This window comes from Neoarius graeffei, chromosome 3 (genome assembly GCF_027579695.1).
Source record: "Neoarius graeffei isolate fNeoGra1 chromosome 3, fNeoGra1.pri, whole genome shotgun sequence".
Taxonomy (NCBI): domain Eukaryota; kingdom Metazoa; phylum Chordata; class Actinopteri; order Siluriformes; family Ariidae; genus Neoarius; species Neoarius graeffei.
Genome location: NC_083571.1, coordinates 35,451,322 through 35,473,990, shown reverse-complemented (window position 1 = coordinate 35,473,990; position 22,669 = coordinate 35,451,322). Strand labels below are relative to the sequence as shown.

Genomic DNA, 22,669 nt, shown 5'->3' with positions numbered 1-22,669 from the left:
AAGAACACAAGGACATAGGCAAGGCACACGGGACAGAGGTAACTAGCACTAAACAGCATAGCAAAAAGACTCCGTGACTAGAGGCCAAACTGAGGGAGTATAAATACACAAACTAAATAGAACACAGGTGACAATAATGAGGACAAGGCGGGGCACAAGGCACATGGAAAAACAAAACACAACACACAGAAACAATAGCGGCCTCTAGCAGTCAAAACAAACATGACAACAAAAAAGGAATGATAGCGGCCTCTAGAGGCCAACAATGTCCAAGTCCTAACAAATTGTGCTTCCAGACCAATACAAAGAACTGGTATGTAAGTACCTTCATTGTGAAATGGGTCACTTAGGGGTGGAATGGGTTTTGAAGCTTGCTAGGGACAGGTTTTACTGGCCTGGTACGTGTAAGGATATTGAGTTTTTCATAACCCAGGTGTGTAAATGTAACATCCAGAAAAAAACTGCAGTTCAAAATAGGGCCCCTATGTGTCATGTACCTGCAACAGCACCTTTTGAGCTGGTCTCCATAGACTATCTACACCTTGAAAAAAGCAGGGGAGGTTATGAGTATATTTTAGTGATCATTGACAACTTCACTAAGTTTGCCCAAGCTTATCCCACCCATAACAAGTCAGGCAAAACAGCAGCAGAAAATATTTTTAATGACTTTGCTCTAAAATTTGGACTCCCTGGTAAAATCCATCATGATCAGGGCAGAGAATTTGAGAACAATTTATTTAGACAGTTGCAAAAATTCACAGGTGTTGCAAATTCCAAAACAACTCCCTACCACCCACAGGTTAACCCCACAGAATGATTTAATCGCACCTTGCTATCAATGTTGCGGACCCTAGAAGAAGAGAAGAAAGGGAATTGGAATGAGTATGTAAACAAAGTTGTGCATGCTTATAATTGTACAACCAGTGAGACAACAGGATACTCACCTTTCTACTTACTATTTGGCAGACACCCTCGTTTTCCAATTGATTTGATTTTTGGGCTAAATGAGAAAGAAGGATGTATGTCACACCAGGAATACACCCGAAAATGGCAGCAACAGATGAAGGAGGCATATGACATCGCATCCAAAAACATTGAAAAGACATGGGCAAGGGGAAAAACATATTATGACCAAAAAAGGCAAAGTGCAGTGCTCTCACCAGGTGACAGGGTTCTAGTGAGGAACATGTCAGAGCTGGAAGGGCCAGGAAAACTGTGTTCATACTGGGAAGATCAGGTGCATGTAGTGGTCTCTCAGAAGGGGGAAAACAGCCCAGTTTATGAGGTTAGGCCTGAACATGGCACAGAAAGGGACAGGATTCTTCATCATAATATATTAATGCCATGTAATGCTTTGCCACTTGCCCAAACTAGTAGAACAGACCAAACCAGGGCTAAATGAAAATGTAGGTTTGAGCAACATAGCTAAGGACACAGAAAGCTCAGAGGAGGAGGGGCATTATGTGAGTCAAGGTTTGATGTGCCACGCCTACCAGCCTATAGAGAGGGCTGTGGCACCTCCCAATCAAACACACCAGTCAGAGCATGGTGCGGATGCTCAGGGACTCAGAATGGACACTCAGGAGCTCAGGATGGACACTCAGGAGCTCAGAGCAGACACTGAGGAGTTCATGATGGACATTGCTCAACAAATGGACAAGGACATTACTGAAAAGGACACACAGGAACCAACGATAACTGTCCATGCTGCAGACCAGCACAGTGGTCAAGAGACTGAATTGTCTGACACAGTGTTATGGAGGTCTCAGAGAGAAAGACGCCCAAAAGAGACACTGACATATGATGCCTTAGGTCAGCCTGTTCAAAGAGTGATTGAACTTAATGCTAACCCACTTTTTGTAAATGTGCGGGCACCAGCATATGGACAGTACAGACTGCCTTGGATACCAACACAGATGCATGTTTATCCAACCCTTGTTCCTGTAGGTTGTTGCTGAAGGTAACATTTGCAGTCTACTGTACAAAGTATGTACTGATACTTACCTGGTTTAACCAACATTTCTGAGAAGTGGAATGAACACTAAGTCGCATACCAAGGACCTTGTAACATTTGTATAATGTATATGAGTTACTGTTACTGTCTAAGCTGATAGTCTCCAGAAAAGCATTTGGATCAACAGGAATGTATAAAAGGAAATGTTTAGTGCAAAAACTATTGTTATAGTTGCTATAAGTCAAATTTCAAGCTGCAATGCCAGTTGTGTGTAAAATTGTGATTTAATCACTTGATGAGCAGTAGTAATGTACTATAAAAGGTGAACATGTTGCACTTTAAAAGTATTTGTTCTGTAAGCAAGTCTACTGTCACAATTGGGTTATGATATGAAATGTAACCATTAGGCAATGGACTGGCGTCCCATCCAGGGTGTTTTCCCACCTTGTGTCCCCACCAGTTTTCCTAGGCTCTCCTACCACCAAGACCAGGATAAAGTGGTGACCTGAAGATGAATGAATAAAATTATGCTTGGACCCCTTCATACAACTTGAAACTTTCCATACAAAATGCCCCAGTCAAAAGTGCTCTCCTGAATTGTAATCAAGTTATCCATTTTATGGACTTGATTGCATAAAAAGATTTTTGTATGCATTCTTTTAAGACTGAGGACACTACACTCCATTCTTTAAAGTGCACTGCTCATTCCTTCCTGAATGAATAGAAAGTGTATTTCCATTGTGCTCATTTTTTGCTTGTCATGTAAACCAAAAAAACAGCTGCCTGCGAATCCGTCAAGCAGACAATTGAAGGTTGAGCGGTATGCTGGTGTTGAATTACGGTGATAAGAAACATGCTTATCTATTGCTAAAATGAACTGGTTAGGAGGAAGAGGAGGAGTGTGGGGCCATCTGTGGACTTGAGATATTATACACTTTTTTTGTTGTGAGCATCCTGTGCTGGAGACCCTGAAACAGAAAATCAATAATTTGATTGAATCTCTGTTGAAAAGGCCTTTGGGGAGAGATTCTGCTGAGAGAGAAATTGAGGAGAAAAATGGAGGCTCGTTAAGTCAATGCATTCATTTTTGTCAAGTTGTTAATTATCCTGTAAGCTCGTACAATGTACCTGGACAGTTCTCAGTCTACTGGGGTACTATAATCATATACTCAGGTCAAATCAAGGTAGATGTGTGTAGGTATGATATTGACTTGGACAACTGCTGTTGTTTCACTAAATCTACTATCAATAACAATATATTAACATCATGATACAATTTTGAGTAGTATTAGCATTATCAAGCGCTTTGTAACTCAGATGAGCAAATTTATTATTACTTTTATTAGTTACCCCACCAGGCAAGTAAAAGCTCCAGTGTGCTGCCCAGTCACATGTTTTGGTTGCCTGGAAATCTAATTTAGTCAGCTCAATAACCTAATAATGTATGGTGGGACAATATGTGCAGTGCATTAGCATCAGTATCAGTATCCGCTCAACATTTCCATTGCATTCCTGTATTATTCAGTTAATTTTTATGTTTAAGAGCCGAACAGGGTTTGTTTGTGCTATAGATTGAGCTCCGCACCCACCCAAGAGATTAGTTCTAGATTTTAATTATGTCTGAATTATTTCCTCCTGAAGTCCTTTGGGAATCCACACACATTTACTCCCACACCCACACCAGCACACCAAGCTTGCTTCATTATAGTATGATGCGAAGGAACAAGACAAGAATTCAGAGAGGCTAACTGAATGTGATGATGGTTATGTTTAGGGTGAGGGGCGGAGTTCACGATTAAGAGACTGCACGGATCCAGGCATCTCTAAACCCTTATTGCTGGGTTTCACGTGACATCACATCCACCTCATTAGTTATTCAAAACTTTAGCTGGTGGTCTACCAAAGCTCAGTTGACAAAGCGTTTGTACGGAGAAGGTGCATTGCTCACATGAAAGATGCCTTACGCTTGCGTTGTTTTAGGTTGTTTGAATTGATCAAACCATGAAACTAATAAAAGTTTCTTCAGGGTTCCTCATGAACTAATGAAAAATGGTGAATGAACACAGGATTTCACAAAAAGACATCGAGAAAGGTGGCTTTTGAACCTCTCACTGAAATCAAAGGGAGCCGAGTTGAAGCATGCTTGAGTTTGCAGTGATCACTTGGTGAAAGGTTTGTATCTCCCTCTCAGCTATGGCCTTAGTGTTTTCCAAGTACTTTTCTTGCTGTGTGTCATTATTTTATGGTATGTTTTTTAGTCACAAAGCGCTAAAGTCCCCAGCTGTTTCTTTGTTTACTCCTCACCCAGTCCATATGCATGAAGGTCGCGACAAAATTCTTACCCAGCCATACAGTTACAATGTGCCATGATCACTTCTCCTTCTTTTTTAACTAAGATCCAAGTTTTTAAAGGGGTTTCTGATGATCTTTGTGAATGATTTACCTGAGAGATAAGAGCCAACACAATGAGAATCAAATGAACTGTTCTTTGTTTACAATTCAACTTGCAGCACTTTGTTGTAAAGACATAAATGAAAAGCTGAAAAAAAAACATACTTACACGGGCAAAAACAATACAAGATTCATTCGACAGCAACTTGATAGTGAGGTCCTTTACCTAGCCACATATAAAAAGTTGTAAGCCTTCATACTCTCCCATGCTTTCATCTGTTTTGCGGTATAGAAGGATGTCTGCAACACCAGATAGTTCGAGATGTCAGGGAACTCGACTGAAGGGTAGTTTTCGAGATCGTATGACAAATCCTTCTTTCCCAGACTGTAGGGGTCGTAGCAATTGTCTGAATATATCTAAAGCGAGCAGTGGCTTCTAGATTACGAGCATACTCTGATAAGTTATCTCTAGTTGTTTGCACTACGGCAGCCATTTAGACCACCAGCTATTTCACTTCCAGTAAAACCGCTAAGAGAAGTCACGTGACTGAAACTCAGCAATTAATTTTGAGCGAGGAAGGTGTGGCCTATGTGTATGTTATTCACAGTGAAAGAGGTGTGTCCAGATGGACTCTGTCTCCCAGTGAAAGGATGGCCGGTGTAGTTGACCATCCCTGGAGCAAGGAGGCATGGCCTCCCTCTACCCTTCAAAAGGAACATTACAACAGAGTCACAGTGTATTTCTCGAATCACTGGCTGCTCTAAAAGTAACTTTCATACATCAGCTTGGCAATAACATCTTGGAATGAGACACATACATACACATATACACACACCCACACATACATACTATATATATATATATATATATATATATATATATATATATATATATATATATATATATATATATATATATATATCCCCCTCAGGAATTTTAGACATTTTAGAGAACATTATGCTTAAAATTATGGGTTAGGTCTTCTAAGTTTAAGCATGACTAAGAAAACACATACCCGGCATTCTCTTTATGACTTGTAAAGCATTTATACTGAAGAATATTTCAGCTCCATGGTCCTTTTTTGTATTTTTATCAAAGGCCTGACCATGACTTGTTCCTCAGAATAGTTTATTGCTGTAAAGGCTGAAAAGCACTATTTTAGATTTGAAAATAAAGGGTTTAGATTTAATCTTATATGCGTCCTGTTTTTTTTTTAATCGCATGAAGGTAGTCATAGTCACTACATTATTCATTTTAAAATAATGAGAGAGGAAAAATAAGATTCATGACCCAATCCTTTACACATGTTCTGTTTAAGTGTATTTCCAAATTAAATTCAGAACAGTGTCAATTCTGCAGATATTTTAGATTTGCCCAAGAGTCCACAGAATAAAAACAGCTTAAACCTGCTCAGAAGCTCATCATATCTTTGCATTCTCATAACACTTTTTCTCATAATACTTTTTGACCCCATGGGTCAGCATTCATAACGTTTCTTCGAATTGAAAATCAGAATGTTATTAGCCGAGTGACCTGGGAGTGAGGAATCCAGCACGATGCATACAAAAATATCCAGTTATGTTTTTGTTCGTGCCATAGGTTGGAGTCTCCAACGCGAACTCTGACATTGGAAGCACCGAAAGGTGTGGAGGTGAACGCAGGAGTGGGGGAGTTCAGAGCATCCTGCAGGAAAGAGCTCACTCTGGAATCTTCCGAGGGGGAGGTGAGTCATTTATTAGTCCTTGTAGACAGGAGCTACAGGATCATGCTTTTGCTCTTCAGGTGTCAAAGCTTAAGACAGATGGACAGAATTGGAGAGGTAGCACTTTACTTTCCACACTTTCTAGAATGCAAATTCCAGCTGTTCTATGTTCTTTAATGGCAGTCAATAATATTCAAGTCAATGACATTTCCCCATGGCCTGAGTGCTCTCGAGGCAGTACACAAGGTCACATTGCTGCCTTCAGCTCCAGCATTCTTGGATTGATCTTGAGTTTGGGTTACAGTTTAAGTAGTTTTGCAAGTTTTTTCTTTGTCCCTACAGGTTTCCTCCAGGTTATCCTGTTTCCTCCCATCTCCCAAAATCACAATCATAGGTGGATTGATGACTTTAAATCAGGGGTTCTCAACCTTTTCTACTTCGAGGCCCACCTATTCATACTTGTAATGAGTCGGGGCGCATTAAATAAGATCCCCAATTATTTTGGCTCATTTATTCTATTAGAATCTAATAATCTACTGTAAAGTGTATTAATGGAACACAACATCACTCCATGTTACAGATGGGAACCCAGGAGTTAAATAAATGGAAGGAAAAAAACTGGTTTTAATTGTAGGTATTGTATTTAAAACTGTATGGATGTGCCAGAAGCCAAACCCTGCATGCAGGTCATTCTCAGTCAAAAGGGATTAATGATCCAAAAGTGAAGTCTGGTCCATTAACACAAGAACTTATTGCCATGTTTGTGACCAGCAAACAAGCAAATTATTAAAACCAAGAAGTACACTCAAAAGAAGTGGATATAGAAACCACTCAATGGGATTAGATCCTTACACGCTAACAAAGAAGGATTTTTCCTATGAAAGAAAAACTTACTAGCTAAATTCGACATTAGTAGAATAAATTTTGATCCTATTGTAGTCATAACTAAATACAAAGACAATAGTTATGCATGCTATTAATTAACTTAATGTGAAGATAATTAACAGATAATCAACAGATTTAATTTTTTTTAAAGATTGTTTATTTTTAGTCTTTTGTATTCTTAATTATTTGTATCTGTACATGCATGACCCCACCAGCTCTGCTGATCAACTTATCATGTTTAAATAAAGTTATTCATTCATTCATTATGAGTTGGGAAATTATCAATCCATTGAGTTTCCTGAAATCTCAGACTACCTGGTGCTGCAGACATCATTCTACACAGACACACAGATGAAAACCTGGAAGGGAGGAGTGCAACTTTTTTTATGTGGCTGGGTTAAAGATCTGGGGATCAGGACACAAGATAAATCCGTTATCGTTTTTGCCCGGGTAAGGAGGAACTTCTGGGCTTTTTGTTCACGTCTTTGCAATGTTTGCTAGGATGCTATCAGTTTTAGTATCGCATGTAAACACACCACAGCCGCTCAATTCCCATTCCTCCCTGCTCTTCTGTTCCAGCAGGCATCACAGATCCATATAATTTACCCACAAACGTATTTATTTATTCAGCCCACTGTGCTCTCTCTCTTTCTCTCTCTCCGTGTGCACACATGCACGGGTTAAATGTAGAGGAGGAATGTGACAAAAATAAAGGCTTGTTCTTCTTAATTTACCGACAAATGTATTCATTCCACTTGAAAAGTATATGGCAAACCAGATACCGGATTTGGGATACTACGACATCCTGAACTATTTAGTATTTGGCTTCAAACTTGAAAAAAATTAATGACCCACTAGATGTCCCATTAGTGGGCTGTGGCCCAGTGGTTGAGAAACACTACTTTAAATTACCCTTAACTGTAAATGATGGGTGCTATGTGATTAACTGGTGTCCCATCTGAGATGTGTTCCTGCCTTGTGCCCAGTGTTTCTGGGATTGGCTCCAGATCCATCACCATCCTGACCAGGATTAACTAGATATTGAGAATGAATAAACAAATGTGTGCTCTGGTGGTGCAGTTAGCAGCTACCCCTAAGTTGGTAGCAATTGCCAGTGGCCAGGATTCTTAGATCTGCTGAGGAATTAAATTAAAAAAAAATCAGAGTATTTCTAGTTGGCTAGATGGATTGTGCATTTGCCTTGCTCTTACTCAGAAGCAAAAGATTACATAGTCCTTCACTCATTGTTTATTCTCAACAGAATGGGACAAGTTCGCACTTTCCAGGAAGTGCATTTGTAAAAAGTCCTTTACCTTGACATGTTCGTAGCTCTTGTCCAGAATCAACCAGGTGTATCATCCTAACCGGGGGGCTATATACTAGAACTGGTGTATTTGTTGTAAGTGCATATTCTCATTCTGATGTATTGAGACTGGAAGAATTGGGATATCTAGGATAAGGGATGCCATTACCTTGGGAGGTGGTGCAATCTGTTTAGGCTCACTGGTTGGGGAAGGTGGTATAGTCCTGAATCTTTAATTATTTGTTATTTTGAATGATGCTAGTCAACCATTTTATCTGTCAAGAGTTGAGCATTTAGTACACTCCAGGGACTGTCCAGAAATCAATAATGTGATAATGAATGAGGACCCCTAATTGACCAAATGTTCAAGTGGGGCCTTGGGTTAAAAGATATATAGCTAGCAACCTAAGTAGAAAGATCTTTTATCCTCCCAGGGTGATGTTTTTTTCTCTAAAACGTTCGCATAAATTCTCATGCTAATCAGGATTTCTTAGCATCGATAATAATTCAGATAAAAAGTCAGAGGGATTTTTGGCTATGAAGCTTGTGCAAAAGCTCTGCTCTTGCTGGTTGGGAAAGATAGTGTCTGTTCGAGAATCTGTAGAGAATTGAACATGCAGGGAGTTAGTACTCTGATGAAACTCTCTAACAATCAATAATGGGATAATCGATGAAGATTCCCCGTGGGCCAAGTGTGCTAATGAAGAACGCATGTAGGTAGTGACTTTAGTGAAAAAAAAAACAACAACCCCAATACTATGCCCCAGGGCAGGTAGCTACAGAGTAGGAAGGATAAATAAAATTGATTTTAAAATACACATATATCTTCATAAATGTGTACAGGAAGTGTCTCAGGAAGAAAAGTGCTCACACTTAGCATTCAGTGAAGTTTCTAGAGGATGCAGAGATGAGCAGTTTGAGCTTATCATGCATCAAAGGTAGTTAGTTTGCAGTGTTATGACAGCTAGTTTACAAGGTCAGACATAAAATTACAAACCATATCAGTACAGACATATCAGCCAGACCTGTCTGTCTTTCTGTCTCTTTGTGTCTGTTCTGCTGCCGTTCTACATCAAAGCTGTCAAGCTCCAGGACTCTTGAGATGCAGCCACGCATACTTTAGCATGTTCTTCAACTTTACAGCATCTGATTCAGCTAATGAAGGGAGCAAGGATTAACTGTGGAACAGATGAAGAGCCACACGTTACTCATAATGAAGGATAGGGAGATGGTTGTTAGTATGTAGCTTCATGCTAAGCTGTCCTTGCTTGCATCCCAGCTGGGACCTTAAGAACCCCTTATTAGATTTAATTTTATGAATCATACCGAGCTTAATGTAAGCATCAACATATACAGCTAAAACCATGCATGTGTTCAAGATTTGTGTGAAAAGTATCAAGCAACAATCCATCCTTTAAAAGGAGGAATCCAGTTAGACAGATTTATTACATCTTAGAAATTCAAAGGCTCCCATGTTTTCCAAAGGTTTATTTTTCATAGTTAAAATAATGAACTCAAAAGAGATTAAAACTTTATTTTTTTTTAGAAGTATGAAGGCTTTCGAAAACCAGCACTATCTGCTCAGAACATTTTACCCTCATGCTGAGCCTGAATGATTGCCGCCATCTTGAAATTGTTCTCATTGCTTCGCTTTCCCTCGCTTTAGTAACTGCCCAGGCTATTTAATTAACTTCCAGCAGCCCGAGCAATACATCATGCTGTCCTGTCAACTTCCCGTAAAAAGGAGCTTTTTATTTTTTTCTTTCTTCGCTGTGGAGATAGCAGGTGTTCCTTTAGACCTGCACAATGCTGGAGAGAACTACATGCGGTGATATGATAGAGAAGTCACTGGCGGCGAGGATCAGTGAAAGCGCTTTTGAAACGTCTGTCCAATCCTCTCACAGGCTGAATTTGTCAAGTCAGTCTCTCCCTCTTACTCTCTCTCGCATAACCATAGGTACACTCGATGGCTTATCCAATGTTCTCCCCTTGCTCTTTAATTCCCCCTTTATTCCTCAGAGGAAGGGTGCCAAGACGTGACATGATGAAAGCCAGCAGCAAAAGTAACGTGAAGGGAAAATAGATGTTTCTGTCAATTTGGACAGAGCGAATGAGGTGTTTCAGAAGGTCCAGATGGCGAGCTAAATCAGCGCTGACAGCAGCTAACTCTTTAAAAGGCGACGCTAAAAGTCTGCAGGTTTTAGAGGAGGGAATTAAAGAGAGCAACACGTCCTTGTGTCAAGCTCCAAGCTGTCCATTACAATCAGAGAGAGATGTGGGACGCGATGACGGAATGTTTAAGAGAGAGTGAGATGCAATCAGGGGAAGAGATAGGGATCGGGTAATGAAGATAAAGCAATAGAATGAACAAGAGAGCACAATACTGAACTGGTAAAAGACTTGTTATTTTACCATATATGTTTGTTTGTTTATTTCTTAAATGCAACAATCATGATGACTCATAATATGCAGCACTGGGAGGCATAACGCAGGTGCGTAAATTCAGTATGAACTTTATTGAGATGTATCCAAGAATCATCATCGTAGTGTACAAGGTAGATCAAGGAACAGCTCAAAAGCCAACAATTTATTGGGATAATCTATAATCAAAGTTTTAAAAAAGACCAGACTCAACAATACAGAGAAATATGCGATGAAAGAGTATTACGGGTTAAACACAGAACAGGTGCACACCTTAGGATAACAAGTCAGAGACAGAACTCGAACCAAAACACAGTCACACAGCAAAGCCTAAATAAAGGCACATTGAGGACAAAGAAAAAGCCCAAGCAATGTTCGTCAGGGCACACTTACTTGGAGTAGTAATGCACTTGTTTCAAGTGGTGTTCCTCATTATCAGACATACCAAGCCTCTGTGTGTGTGTGTGTGTGTGTGTGTGTGTGTGTGTGCGTGCGTGCGCGTGCGTGCGTGCTATTTCTCTGCATTATAATAAATGCCATTTGTGTCCACTTGGACATGTTAAGGAGGTGCCTACATGCTAACAGGGAAATGCTACCATGGAAAAGAAAAATAACAAGAACACCATTTTACCACAGAAACCCAAGCATATTGTAAGTCAGTGGATGAAACAAGGATGCATTGTCATGGCCTAAAGGTTGGGGTCATGGCCATGACCATGGGGAAGCCATGGTCTAAAGGTTAGAGAAGCAGCTTTGGGACCAAACGGTGATTGGTTTGATTCCCTAGACCAGCAGGAACAGCTGAAGTGCCCTTGAGCAAGGCCCCTAACCCCTAACTGCTCCCCAGGCTGCCTCTGCTGTGGGTATATCAGGGTCCTGTTGTACATTTCTCTAGATAAGAGTGTCTGATAAATGCCTGTAATATCATAAAAGTAGGTTAACTCTCTGGAGTCTGAGGGTATTTTCTGGCACTCTAATGATTTTGGCATGCTCTGATTTTGTTGTCAATTTCAACAAATCTAAACAGTATTTTCAAAGTCATATGACTTTTTTGTATTCAGCACAAGTTCAGCTACAATAATATCCATGTAGTATGTATGTCATGATTGTACCTTTAAAAAAATAACAACGAAATGATGTTGTAAAAAGCAGTTTTAGACTGTGTTGGAATGTGTGAAAAAAACATGACCTTACCCATTGTGATGAACCATTTTGGTCACTTGAGGTGATTCTGTTCAGTCTTAGGAGTGGTTCAAGTACAAAAATTTAAATCTGCTCCATTGATTTGGACAATTAACTGGCCATAAAAAATATGTCCTATTGTTTTGGGATATAGGGTTGGCAGTGGGAGGTATATTCAATAAGAAGAGTAAAAAATTCTATTCCATTCAGTGAGAAGAGTGAAAACCCTTCCCACTGCCATCTCTTAATCCCATCAGGTCAAGTCACAATGGGTAATTATTTTTCACACACTCCAACACAGTTCTAAAACTTTTTTTTTTTTTTACAACAGCTTCATTTATCTAGTATTTGACTTTATTTTGGTATTTGACTCTATTCAGTATGTCTTGAAATTAACTCTTGTACTATTTTACTCAGTTCAGAGCCACAACCAACTCTGTTACACAATTACTCTGTAATTTTGCTCCCACTGCAACTCCAAATTTTACTCTCTAAACTCAAAATTGAGCAAAATTAACTATTCTTGAGGAAAATACTTTTAACTCTGGAAAAACTGCTCAGTCATGTTTCTTGTGTATGCACTACAGCGCACGCATATCAATCAATAAGCTCTTCAGAAATAGAAGAAATATTTACACTTACTCAAGCTGATATTTGGCTGGATCGACTCAAAGGAAAAGGTAAAAAAAAAAAAGGCACCGCTCATCATCAGTGTCGCAGTTCTCAAGATTGAATTGAATCACTGTCCTGAATCGTGAAATGAATCATGAATTAAATTGCTGTCCTGAATCATCTGAAGTGCATAAACACTACGTTCAGACTGCAACCTGAAACGACCCATATACGATTTGTTGTAAAATCCGATTTTTTTGTTAGGCCGTTCACATTACCAATTATATGAGACTTGTATGCGATCTCCAATATGAACGGAAAACGACCCAAAAGTGTCCCGCATGCGCAAATTGACACGTAATAAGCACATCTACTTAATACGTAAACAAAAAAAAAGCGCACTCTTCATGTTTAATGATTTCTTTTTTGTTTGTTTGTTTAATTATCTGGTTAGTGTTAAAGTGTGAGGTCTCGTGTGTGTTTTTGTTTCTGAACTGAAATGAAAACGTGTAGCCTGGTAACGAGGGTTGACTCCTAAATGTCTCTCTAATTTCTATATAAGTGCACTACATGTTACTAGGAAGTAATGGATTTTTAAACTCTATATAGTGCACTCGAGCTTCAGTAGGCAGTCATTTGGGATACGGCCGCTGTATTACCAAACTCTTCATTCAGGCTTAATAATTTGCACATATTTATTTCTTCATATTAATAAACTTTTTCTACATTTTTATAAATATTTATTTAGATTGTTTATAGCCAGCTGAATTCTGCAACTTCTCTCAGCGCTGGCTCAAGGTGCATAAACACCAGTGCAGTTTGCTAAGGAGATGAGGCGAGACCTGGCGATGTGGTTTTTGTGGCGGAACTCACACAATAATCTGATTAATGTGGGCAGCAGAGTAATGAGACCGAAGGTGTCAAATTACTGGAAATTTCCAGAACAATCTTATAATCTTGTAATACAGGATGGTTTAAGTTATAAATCAGTTATAGAAACTGTTTTATTTAATCAGGCTAACAGATCAACATCCAGGTCCCTACCAAATCCACCATTAGCTTGATCAATTCTATAAAAGTCTATTTAAATTCTGAAAACTGTACAAATGTTGTTGTTTTCCACCAAAGAGGCGGGATTAGCCAACGCAGAATAGTGACATTTGTCTCTTGTTGATGACGTGTAGGTCGCATGAATGCGACCTGTCCGGTCAGACTGCAGTCGCATGTGAAAATATCGGATATGCATCGGATTTAGGACCACATATCCAAGCGGCCTGGGTCGCATGTGAAAAAATCGGATCTGTGTCGTTCAGATTGTCAATAACAAATCGGATACAGGTCGCATATGGGCAAAAAAATCGGATATGGGTCGTTTCAGGGTGCAGTCTGAACGTAGTCAAAGTCTGCATGCCATCTCGCAACAAGTTTTACCTCCAAATAGCCTAAACTATGTCTGACAGATTTTATCCTGTTTACTGTGGGTTCCTACCGCGAAAGAGAAACCAATCGAAACCGAAAGAGTGAAAGCGATTATCATGCTGTTACCATGTGAACAGTCTTTTATGAATCTGTAAGTGGACGCTCAGTGCTCCAACTCTGGTGTGACTGAGTAAGGTGACAAGTTTTATGTTTCATCTAATTTAGGTAATTTAAAAGCTATAATATTATTTGGCAGTGGGCACATATGAAAGTGTAAAATATAAAGTTTCTGTCAATATGTTTATCATGCTTGTATGATGAAAAACTTGAAGATATTTATCTCAATACATGACCTATTCATTCTAAACCTGTCGAGCTTTACTAGAGAAACTCTAGACCCCAGAGGGTTAAAAATCGTAAATGCTATGCTAAAGTTTACAGTGTGTGTTCACTTTCCTGTTTCTTGTTTTGTAGCCAAACTTTCAGATCAGCTGAGATCGGTGAAACGAATCCTGGGAGGCCCAACAGATTCAGTCAGCATAGCAGTACACCATTATCCTAAAATCCTAAACTCACCATCACCTGGTTTCCTTCCCATCTGCTGACAGCTAAGGGAAATGTTACCTCACGACCTGCTGGGCCTGAGTTATTAAATTAGTTTGCTAAGCAGTAAAATCTTCCAGGAAATCATCCCATCAAGTGCGTTCCTGTGGAAGGAAAGTAGCAGGGTGAGGTTTGCACTTTGTTAAAAAAAAAGGAAAAAGGTCTGATCTTGTTCTGTGTAGAGCGCCCCTGTGTATCCATTTCAAGGACTTAATTATAAGGAAGCTGAGTAATTAAAGCTTAGCGCTGCTAGCTTTTGAATTCTGCTGCTGGAACACTGAAGTGCAAGATAAACATGTCTGAATGAGTGAGCAATCTCTGATCCTCTAAAGAATGCTGTAAAGCAGCAATGGGTAAAAGCAGTACAGCTGCAGAAAACTTTATTATATTTAAATCCTCTTCTATTAAATTCAGTCTCACGGCAGCGTGGAAGTAAATCCGTGAACTGTTTAACACAGATAAGCGGCAAATTAGCAAGCTAACGCGCTACATTTCACAGCAACGTATGAATTTAGAAACACCAAAGTCTGACCAAATTATGAGACGTTACATGGCTAACAGGCAGCTCATTTCTCGTCTCGACACACAATCATTAAGCTGCTTGCTTCCTGATGAGTGTGCTAGCATAACGTGACTAGCAGGTTCTTAGCAAAATCATTATGGATTTGATTTCTATTCAGTGTGAAATTCGGTATTTCTCTACAGAAAGCATTCAGTAAGAATTTAACAGGCCCTCCGAAGGTTAGACTTAAACATTCCAAAGATAAAGTTCCTGCGATGTTCTAAAAACAATGGTTTGCTTCCAAAGGTTATTAGAATGCTGTACATGCAATATTCCCACTTGCACAAAAATGAACTTTGGGAGTGGAAATGTTCGTAGTGCTGACGTTTCCTAAAACAGTTCAAGACGTTGCCACAAAGTTGTTAGAACATTATGCAGAAATCTGAATGAGAACCGCAACATTCAGAAAATGTTCTACTAACCTTAAACAGTGAGGTTTCTTGCGTTTCCCCCAGTCTTATTAATGTCCGAAGAAATTACAAGGATGTTATTTTGCAGCATCTGCAATACGGAAGAACATCATCCTGCTACTTGAGAAATTCTTATCACAGATTTAAATAGGTATATTGATTATAATTGTAATTGAAATGTTATTTTAAAACATTCCGCTAATGTTCATAAGGTTACCAAGGACAAGACCAAAAGTCAGACATCTGGAAACTTTCCTAGCTAACAATTTTCCGAATCCAATCCAATTATGAAAACTCACAAAGCTTACAAGAAGCATTTTGGTGTTTGATCACATCTATTAGTCCATTTGTGGAGTCAGAATTGGCACAAAATTGATCGTTGTGCTTTGTTTACGTTGTTTTGGTTTCACATCGCACAGAACGAAACACATCAAAGAGCAAAGCAACGTTGTAGAGGGGCGTGTCATTTAGCAAAGTTTAGCAGCTCACATCTACACACACACACACATATTTGATTCACTTCCTGCAGGTGAGTCGATTCTGAGTCGAATCGCTTTCCTGAGATGAGCTCTCCTACATACAGAAACTTCACCAGGGTTCCATTCAAACACTACTCATATAGTAGTCTTCCAGAAAGTTCTCCGTCATTTTTAACCGAATTCTATTGAGACACGCAGCTAAATATCACAGCACAGTCCACACCTTAGCCTCCGTAGCCCCGCCTCCCTCTCTGTCTGTGTTGGATTAGGCTTTCCCCCGTGTGCTCGCGGCGATATCATGAATCATAAACGTCCTGAGAAGCTGCTGAACGCATTGGAACATGGAAGCACAGCACTCTTGGAAAGGGCCGGCTGTGTGTTCCTTCACCAAGCACATCCTCATCTCTGTCTGGGATCATGTGAGGTCACGTGATTCAGGGGTCCAGGCATTTCAGCAGCTTAATGAAGTGTGTAACGTGCACTGACGACTTTGCGCCGCCATGCGTTTGTGCTATTTCAGGATCCGCAGCCCGTCCTTCCTTATCAACATGTCAGCGAAGAAAACACTTTCATCTTGCACTCCTTTGGTTTCCCGACATTCACTTTTTTCTCTGTCACTCCATCTTTTTTTGCTTGTTTTTTGCCTTCCATTCTTTTTCCTGGCTGTCCTCGCTCTAATTGCTTCTACTTCATCCATATGCATGCACACACACACACACATACACATTAGCATGGTAAACAGACTGCTAGTGAGGTGTTTTTGTGCCTGTGTGAGAGTGTGTGAGAGTGTGTGAGAGTGGCAGGCGTTAATGAGTGCAGATATCTCCGCCGGGAGAATTTAACTCTCCTCATAAACCCACCCAAAGGGCTCTATCTTTCCTTCTGTTCTCTTCTGTGTTTCCATCAGCTGCTGCTACATTTACTGTAAATTCTACATGAAAAACAGCCTCCAAAAAGGCGCTGACGAAACATCATCCAAGCATTTTAGGTTAGTATGGAGGCTAGTGCAAACAAGGAAAGTGAAATGCTAAATCGCGAGATATTTAGGAGGTTGAAGCCATAACAGGTGAGCTGATGATTAGCATATTATGATGCTAACATCCCAGATTAGCATGGAGTTTTGTGCTAACAAGGAACACTAAATGCTCGATTAGTAAATATTTAGGAGATTGAAACCATGATGGATCTGTCTTTGTTAGTTTTGAGCATTAGCATAAGGCATATGTGACATTTCTTTATTTGTTATTGCTAGTTTCAGCAGCAGGGTTTTTTTCTTTTTTTTGTGTGTATATGCTTCCGAACATAACTAAATAACATATGCTAGCTGACTGCGTAATTCACCACAAGGATATAATTAATTCCTTTAATGCGTACTACTTTACTTTGGGATCTTCTTTGGCAGGTTTGATCCGCTCATGCGTTCACATCAAACATCACTGATTATTTTACTATCACAGCATGACATGGAAGTTTTATTGCTCACGTAACGTGACGTTCCGATGCCGAGGCATATAATAAGCTCATCTTCAACAGATCATCTCCATCACTTCCAGTGGACTCTGAGACAAACGACAGGAGCAGGATGAAAGCACAACGGCGCAGAGGAAAAAAAAAGATGGAGTGACAGATGCGACGTCCTGGGTGCCTGGGCTCAGACGTGCGATTCCTCGTTTGTGTTTCTGTTTGGACAGATACGCGCCATCAACACCACACACTCCATTATTCATAATAATTAGCTTCTTGTTTTTTGTCTGGCTCCGTCTCGTCCTGCGTAATATTCCATCTCTGTGAGTTATGGTGGAGATCACACGCTCTGCCATGTCCTTCAGTGACCCCGCGCTCTGGAGTTTGGTGCTGATGAACACAGAAGCGATGAGCAAGAGGTGAAATTGGGGATTCAGCGTGGCTTAGCAGATAAACCCTGCTCACAGTCATCAGCCTACACACTCGCCCGTCAAACGCTGGTGGAGCAAACGGACACATGGGAAATGTGTGCTCAGAGATATTAACAACACACACACACACACGTCTCTCTAACATAGAAATATAAAAACAAGCTCCAAACTTGTCTGAACTGCACACACAATGAATGTGTACTTCCACCATCAGATACCTTTCCAAGGTCATGTCATTAATATGCATCTCTGACTCCTCCCACTCACAAGAAATCCTTCCACAAACAGGAAGATTGCCGCTTTCAAGATTCTGAAAAAAACCTTGAGTGGTTCTTCAGATGTTCTTCCTCTGCAGAACCTCTGAAAGGTTTGATGTAGAAACAGCTTTTCTTTATCAGAAAGAATTAAAAGAGGAATATCTGAGGCAGGGCAGCACAGTGATGTAGTGGTTAGCACGGTCACCTCACAGCAAGAAGGTCCTGGGTTCGAGCCCAGTGGCCACATTTCTGTGTGCATGTTCTCCCCGTGTCTGTGTGGGTTTCCTCTGGGTGCTCCAGTTTCCCCCACAGTCCAAAGACATGTAGGTGAAGTTAATCGGTGGCTCTAAATTGACCGTAGGTGTGAATGTGAGTGTGAATGGTTGTTTGTCTCTATGTGTTAGCCCTGCGATGATCTGGTGACTTATCCAGGGTGTACCCCCCTGTCCATAGTCAGCTGGGATAGGCTCCAGCTTCCCTGTGACCCTGTACAGGATAAGCGGCTACAAATAATGGATGGATATCTAAGGCAGAACTTGATCCACCCTAAGGACAGAATATCCAGCCACAAACACGACAATGTAGTGTATGCAATTCAATCCAGTGAGGAATGCATGGACCTGTACATTGGGGAAAGGAAAACAACCACTTCACAGGCGCATGGCTCAATACAGGAGAGCCAGTTCCTCAGGTCAGGACTCTGTAGTCTATCTTCATCTCAATAACAAAGCACAGTCGTTTCCAGACTGCAATGTACACATTTTAGCCAGGTGGTTTGAAAAAGGAGTAAAAGAAGCCATCTTCGTTAACTTAGAATAACCATCACTGAACAGAGGAGGTGGTCTGGGACACCACTTATCAGCCACCTACAATGCAATCCTTGGCACACTTTGCAGAAAACTGAATACACATCCACACCAAGACTCAGCTGATTTCAATGACTCACATGATGGCAGAGAGAGCCAACAACCCACAGATCACCCTACCAACCCTCTAGGCTGCTAACACCATTCACACCCAGCCTCCAGGGACCTACAGGATGACTGAGAGGGTCAACGACCCAAGTGACCTCAACGACTTTCCTTAGGGTTGCTTTTGGTCTACTAGAGGATAAATAGATGACTTGCAATCACATGATCAAAATGTGCTACGTCTTGAGTCTTGAGTGTCTACCATGATGGTGGATATACAAAGCAACTAGGATGGCAGCCACTGAAAGCGTGTCTGTAAACAGTGCTGAATTTTCTCAGTATTACCATGATATGAATTGTTAAGCAAAGATTCGATACAAAGAGAAGATAGATATGTGTGGTTTTGACCCATATTATTTTAAAAAGTCTGATTTTTCTGAGGGGTGGCATGGTGGTGTAGTGGTTAGCGCTGTCGCCTCACAGCAAGAAGGTCCTAGGTTCGAGCCCCGTGGCCAGCGAGGGCCTTTCTGTGCGGAGTTTGCATGTTGTCCACGTGGGTTTCCTCCGGGTGCTCCGGTTTCCCCCACAGTCCAAAGACATGCAGGTTAGGTTAACTGGTGACTCTAAATTGACCGTAGGTGTGAATGGGTGTCTATGGCTACGTTTACATTAGACCGTATCTGTCTCGTTTTCTTTGCGGATGCACTGTCCGTTTACATTAAACCGCCTGGAAACGCCGGGAAACGGGAATCCGCCAGCGTCCACGTATTCAATCCAGATCGTGTCAGCTCCGGTGCTGTGTAAACATTGAGAATACGCGGATATGCTGTGCTGAGCTCTAGCTGGCGTCTCATTGGACAACGTCACTGTGACATCCACCTTCCTGATTCGCTGGTGTTGGTCATGTGACGCGACTGCTGAAAAACGGCGCGGACTTCCGCCTTGTATCACCTTTCATTAAAGAGTATAAAAGTATGAAAATACTGCAAATACTGATGCAAATACTGCCTATTGTGTAGTTATGATTGTCTTTAGGCTTGCCATCCTTCCACTTGCAAGTGGTAAGTGATATGCGCTGGGATCACACACACAGCGGCTCAGTCCCGAATCACAGCTTGTTCACTTCACTCGCGTGCTCTGTGAGCTGCACAAGGCCGGAGTGCGCACCCTCCAGAGGGCACTCGCTGTTCAGGGCAGAGTGATTTGGAGCGCAGGATGCCTGCGGAGCCGAGTGTATCCGTGTATTGGTATTGCTGTGTGCACGCAAATCGTGTATTGGTGTTGCTGTGTGCACACTAATCGTTTTAAAAATGTTAATCTGATGATCCGCTGATACGGTCTAATGTAAACATGGGCTATGTGTCAGCCCTGTGATGACCTGGCGACTTGTCCAGGGTGTACCCCGCCTTTCGCCCGTAGTCAGCTGGGATAGGCTCCAGTTTGCCTGTGACCCTGTAGAACAGGATAAAGCGGCTAGAGATAATGAGATGAGATGAGATGATTTTTCTGAGGATAAGATGCTTTTACTGACCATCCAGTTCCCAGATCAGTTTGGAAATCTTAAATTTATGGACATTTCGAAATAATATTACTTAGTTTCAGTCAAAATTAGCTGACATGGTATTAATTTCTCAGCTTCAACCTTGGTGTCTTGGAACTCCACGGGTGAGTTACCACATGCAGCTTCCTCAAATTCAGCTGTCTTCCTCCTCCTTTGAGTTCTTTGGTGTCATTCGGCTGCCGCAGAATCAAGTCAGACCTTGGCCAAGACATAGCCCATTTTCTGAGTGGGTACTCAGTCTGGATTGTTTCTACTGTATAATTTTGCTGGCACGCCTAGAAGCGAAATGGTAATACACGTGTTAAAATTATAACAATGACTGAGTGAACCACGACAAAAGAATGCTCATTTTATAGCAAAATTCTAGCAACATGAAACAAGATTCTTCCATGATATTATTGAGAAAGCTTTTGAATCTCACCTGAGATAAAATGATGACTGCAAACATGAGCTGTTTTGGTTTTAGCCTCTGTTAGATCAGCGCTGCCGATGTTGTTCAGCCATGCTCGTCTCTCCATACTAAGCCTGAGAGTTTCCTCACCCTCTTTCCGAATCATGGATGGAATTCTAAAAAAATCGCAACATGCCACAGTCATGAGTCCTGTTGTGACCACAACCATATACAGCACAAAGATATGGCATAGCTAAAAGAACACTTAAAGCAATGGAAAAACAAAGAGAGTTGCGCACACATGACTGTTTTGTATGGAATGTCGCTTGACCCCGCATTTGTATATCCACCAATATGGCTGACATCGGGGTTTCTATTTTGCTTTGATGTCACTTGCAAGTCAAGGATACCTGGAACTCCCCACTAGTCAGAGAGAACTAAAGAAGACTTTCAAATGAGAAGTGAAACATCTTCAAGAATTTCAAGCAAGTCCAGTTGCCTTCTTTAGCACCTACGGTTTTACAAGACCAATCATATTTTTTGGACTAATTGTCTATGGTTTATTTTTACTTTTTTATGCTTTGGAGATGGATTTATTTTTTTACATGTAATATTTACATAGCTTTTGTGAGAAAATTTGTTATTTGGAACATCCATCCATTATCTGTAGCCACTTATCCTGTTTTACAGGGTTGCAGGCAAGCTGGAGCCTATCCCAGCTGACTATGGGCGAGAGGCGGGGTACACCCTGGACAAGTCGCCAGGTCATCGCAGGTCATTTGGAACACTTCTAAAGAAAAAAATATGCAAATCAGCTTTCATTGAATTAACATACTTATTAATAATAATGAAGCCAAGCATCTAGTCCTTCGATGTTAGAAATAAAATATTTGTTTTACTGCAAATAAAGTTTTTCTCATGTAAAATTGTGCATAAAATGCTGTAAAATGCAGGTCATTTCGAAACCTGTGGTGAGTAGGAGAAGCCAAACCTTACACTCCCAGTCTGAACATAAATAAACTTTGCTTTGTTATTGTTTAACATTTCACTCCTCCAGCATACAGGAAGTCACACAGTTTATCCCGGAAACTGAAAGATGTTTGATGTGATATTTGTCTCAACACTAAATCACATTGTTAAGTCTCTCTGTTTGTTCTGGTTTCTTTTAGATCTTTCTCAACGCCAAGTCCATCCGCATGCCGAATCTTCCTCATGGCAGCGTGGACCCGCTGCTCAGCCCAGGCACCAGTTATCCAAAACACACCGTCTACGAGGTGTGTGTGTGTCCGAGCGGAAAGCTCTACCTGTCCCCCGCGGACAGCGCCTCCACCTGCCAGACCACCAACAGTGTGTGTTTATGGAGCTGAGAGTGGCGTGGGGGCATCGCCCGACACCAGAAAGGCCTTCCTTCTCTTCCTCCTTCCCTCTTTCCTTCCTCATCCTGTTTATTCATCAGCCATATTCACGTCAACAGCTCCACTGTCAGAATTTTATCAGATCGCACATTGGAGGTGTGACTTGGACTGACTGTGGACTTATTATTATTATTCACACTTCTCTCTTTATTTCAGTTTCCTGTTTTGAATTCTTTATCCATTTCCTTTCTCCATTCTGTTTGCATTTTTTCATTGTCCTTTCTTCTTTTCCATCCCTTCTTCCCTCCTTCCCTCTTTCCTTCCTTCAGGAATTCAGGAATCGGAATAAACTCGGCTCGCTAGCAGCCTCATCTT

General features: G+C 40.9%; 1 protein-coding gene across 2 annotated transcripts in view; it reads left to right on the top strand.

Moving 5' to 3' along the window:
- The window catches only part of LOC132882768 (zeta-sarcoglycan), a 107,614-nt gene extending 85,308 nt beyond the window's left edge, over nt 1–22,306 (top strand). For both annotated transcript variants that reach the window (XM_060915880.1, XM_060915879.1), the window contains 2 exons: nt 5,946–6,069; nt 22,109–22,306. In XM_060915880.1, coding sequence (XP_060771863.1) covers nt 5,946–6,069; nt 22,109–22,306 — 322 coding nt within the window. The remainder of the gene's footprint in view (nt 1–5,945; nt 6,070–22,108) is intronic.
- Nucleotides 22,307–22,669: the final 363 nt, after the last annotated feature.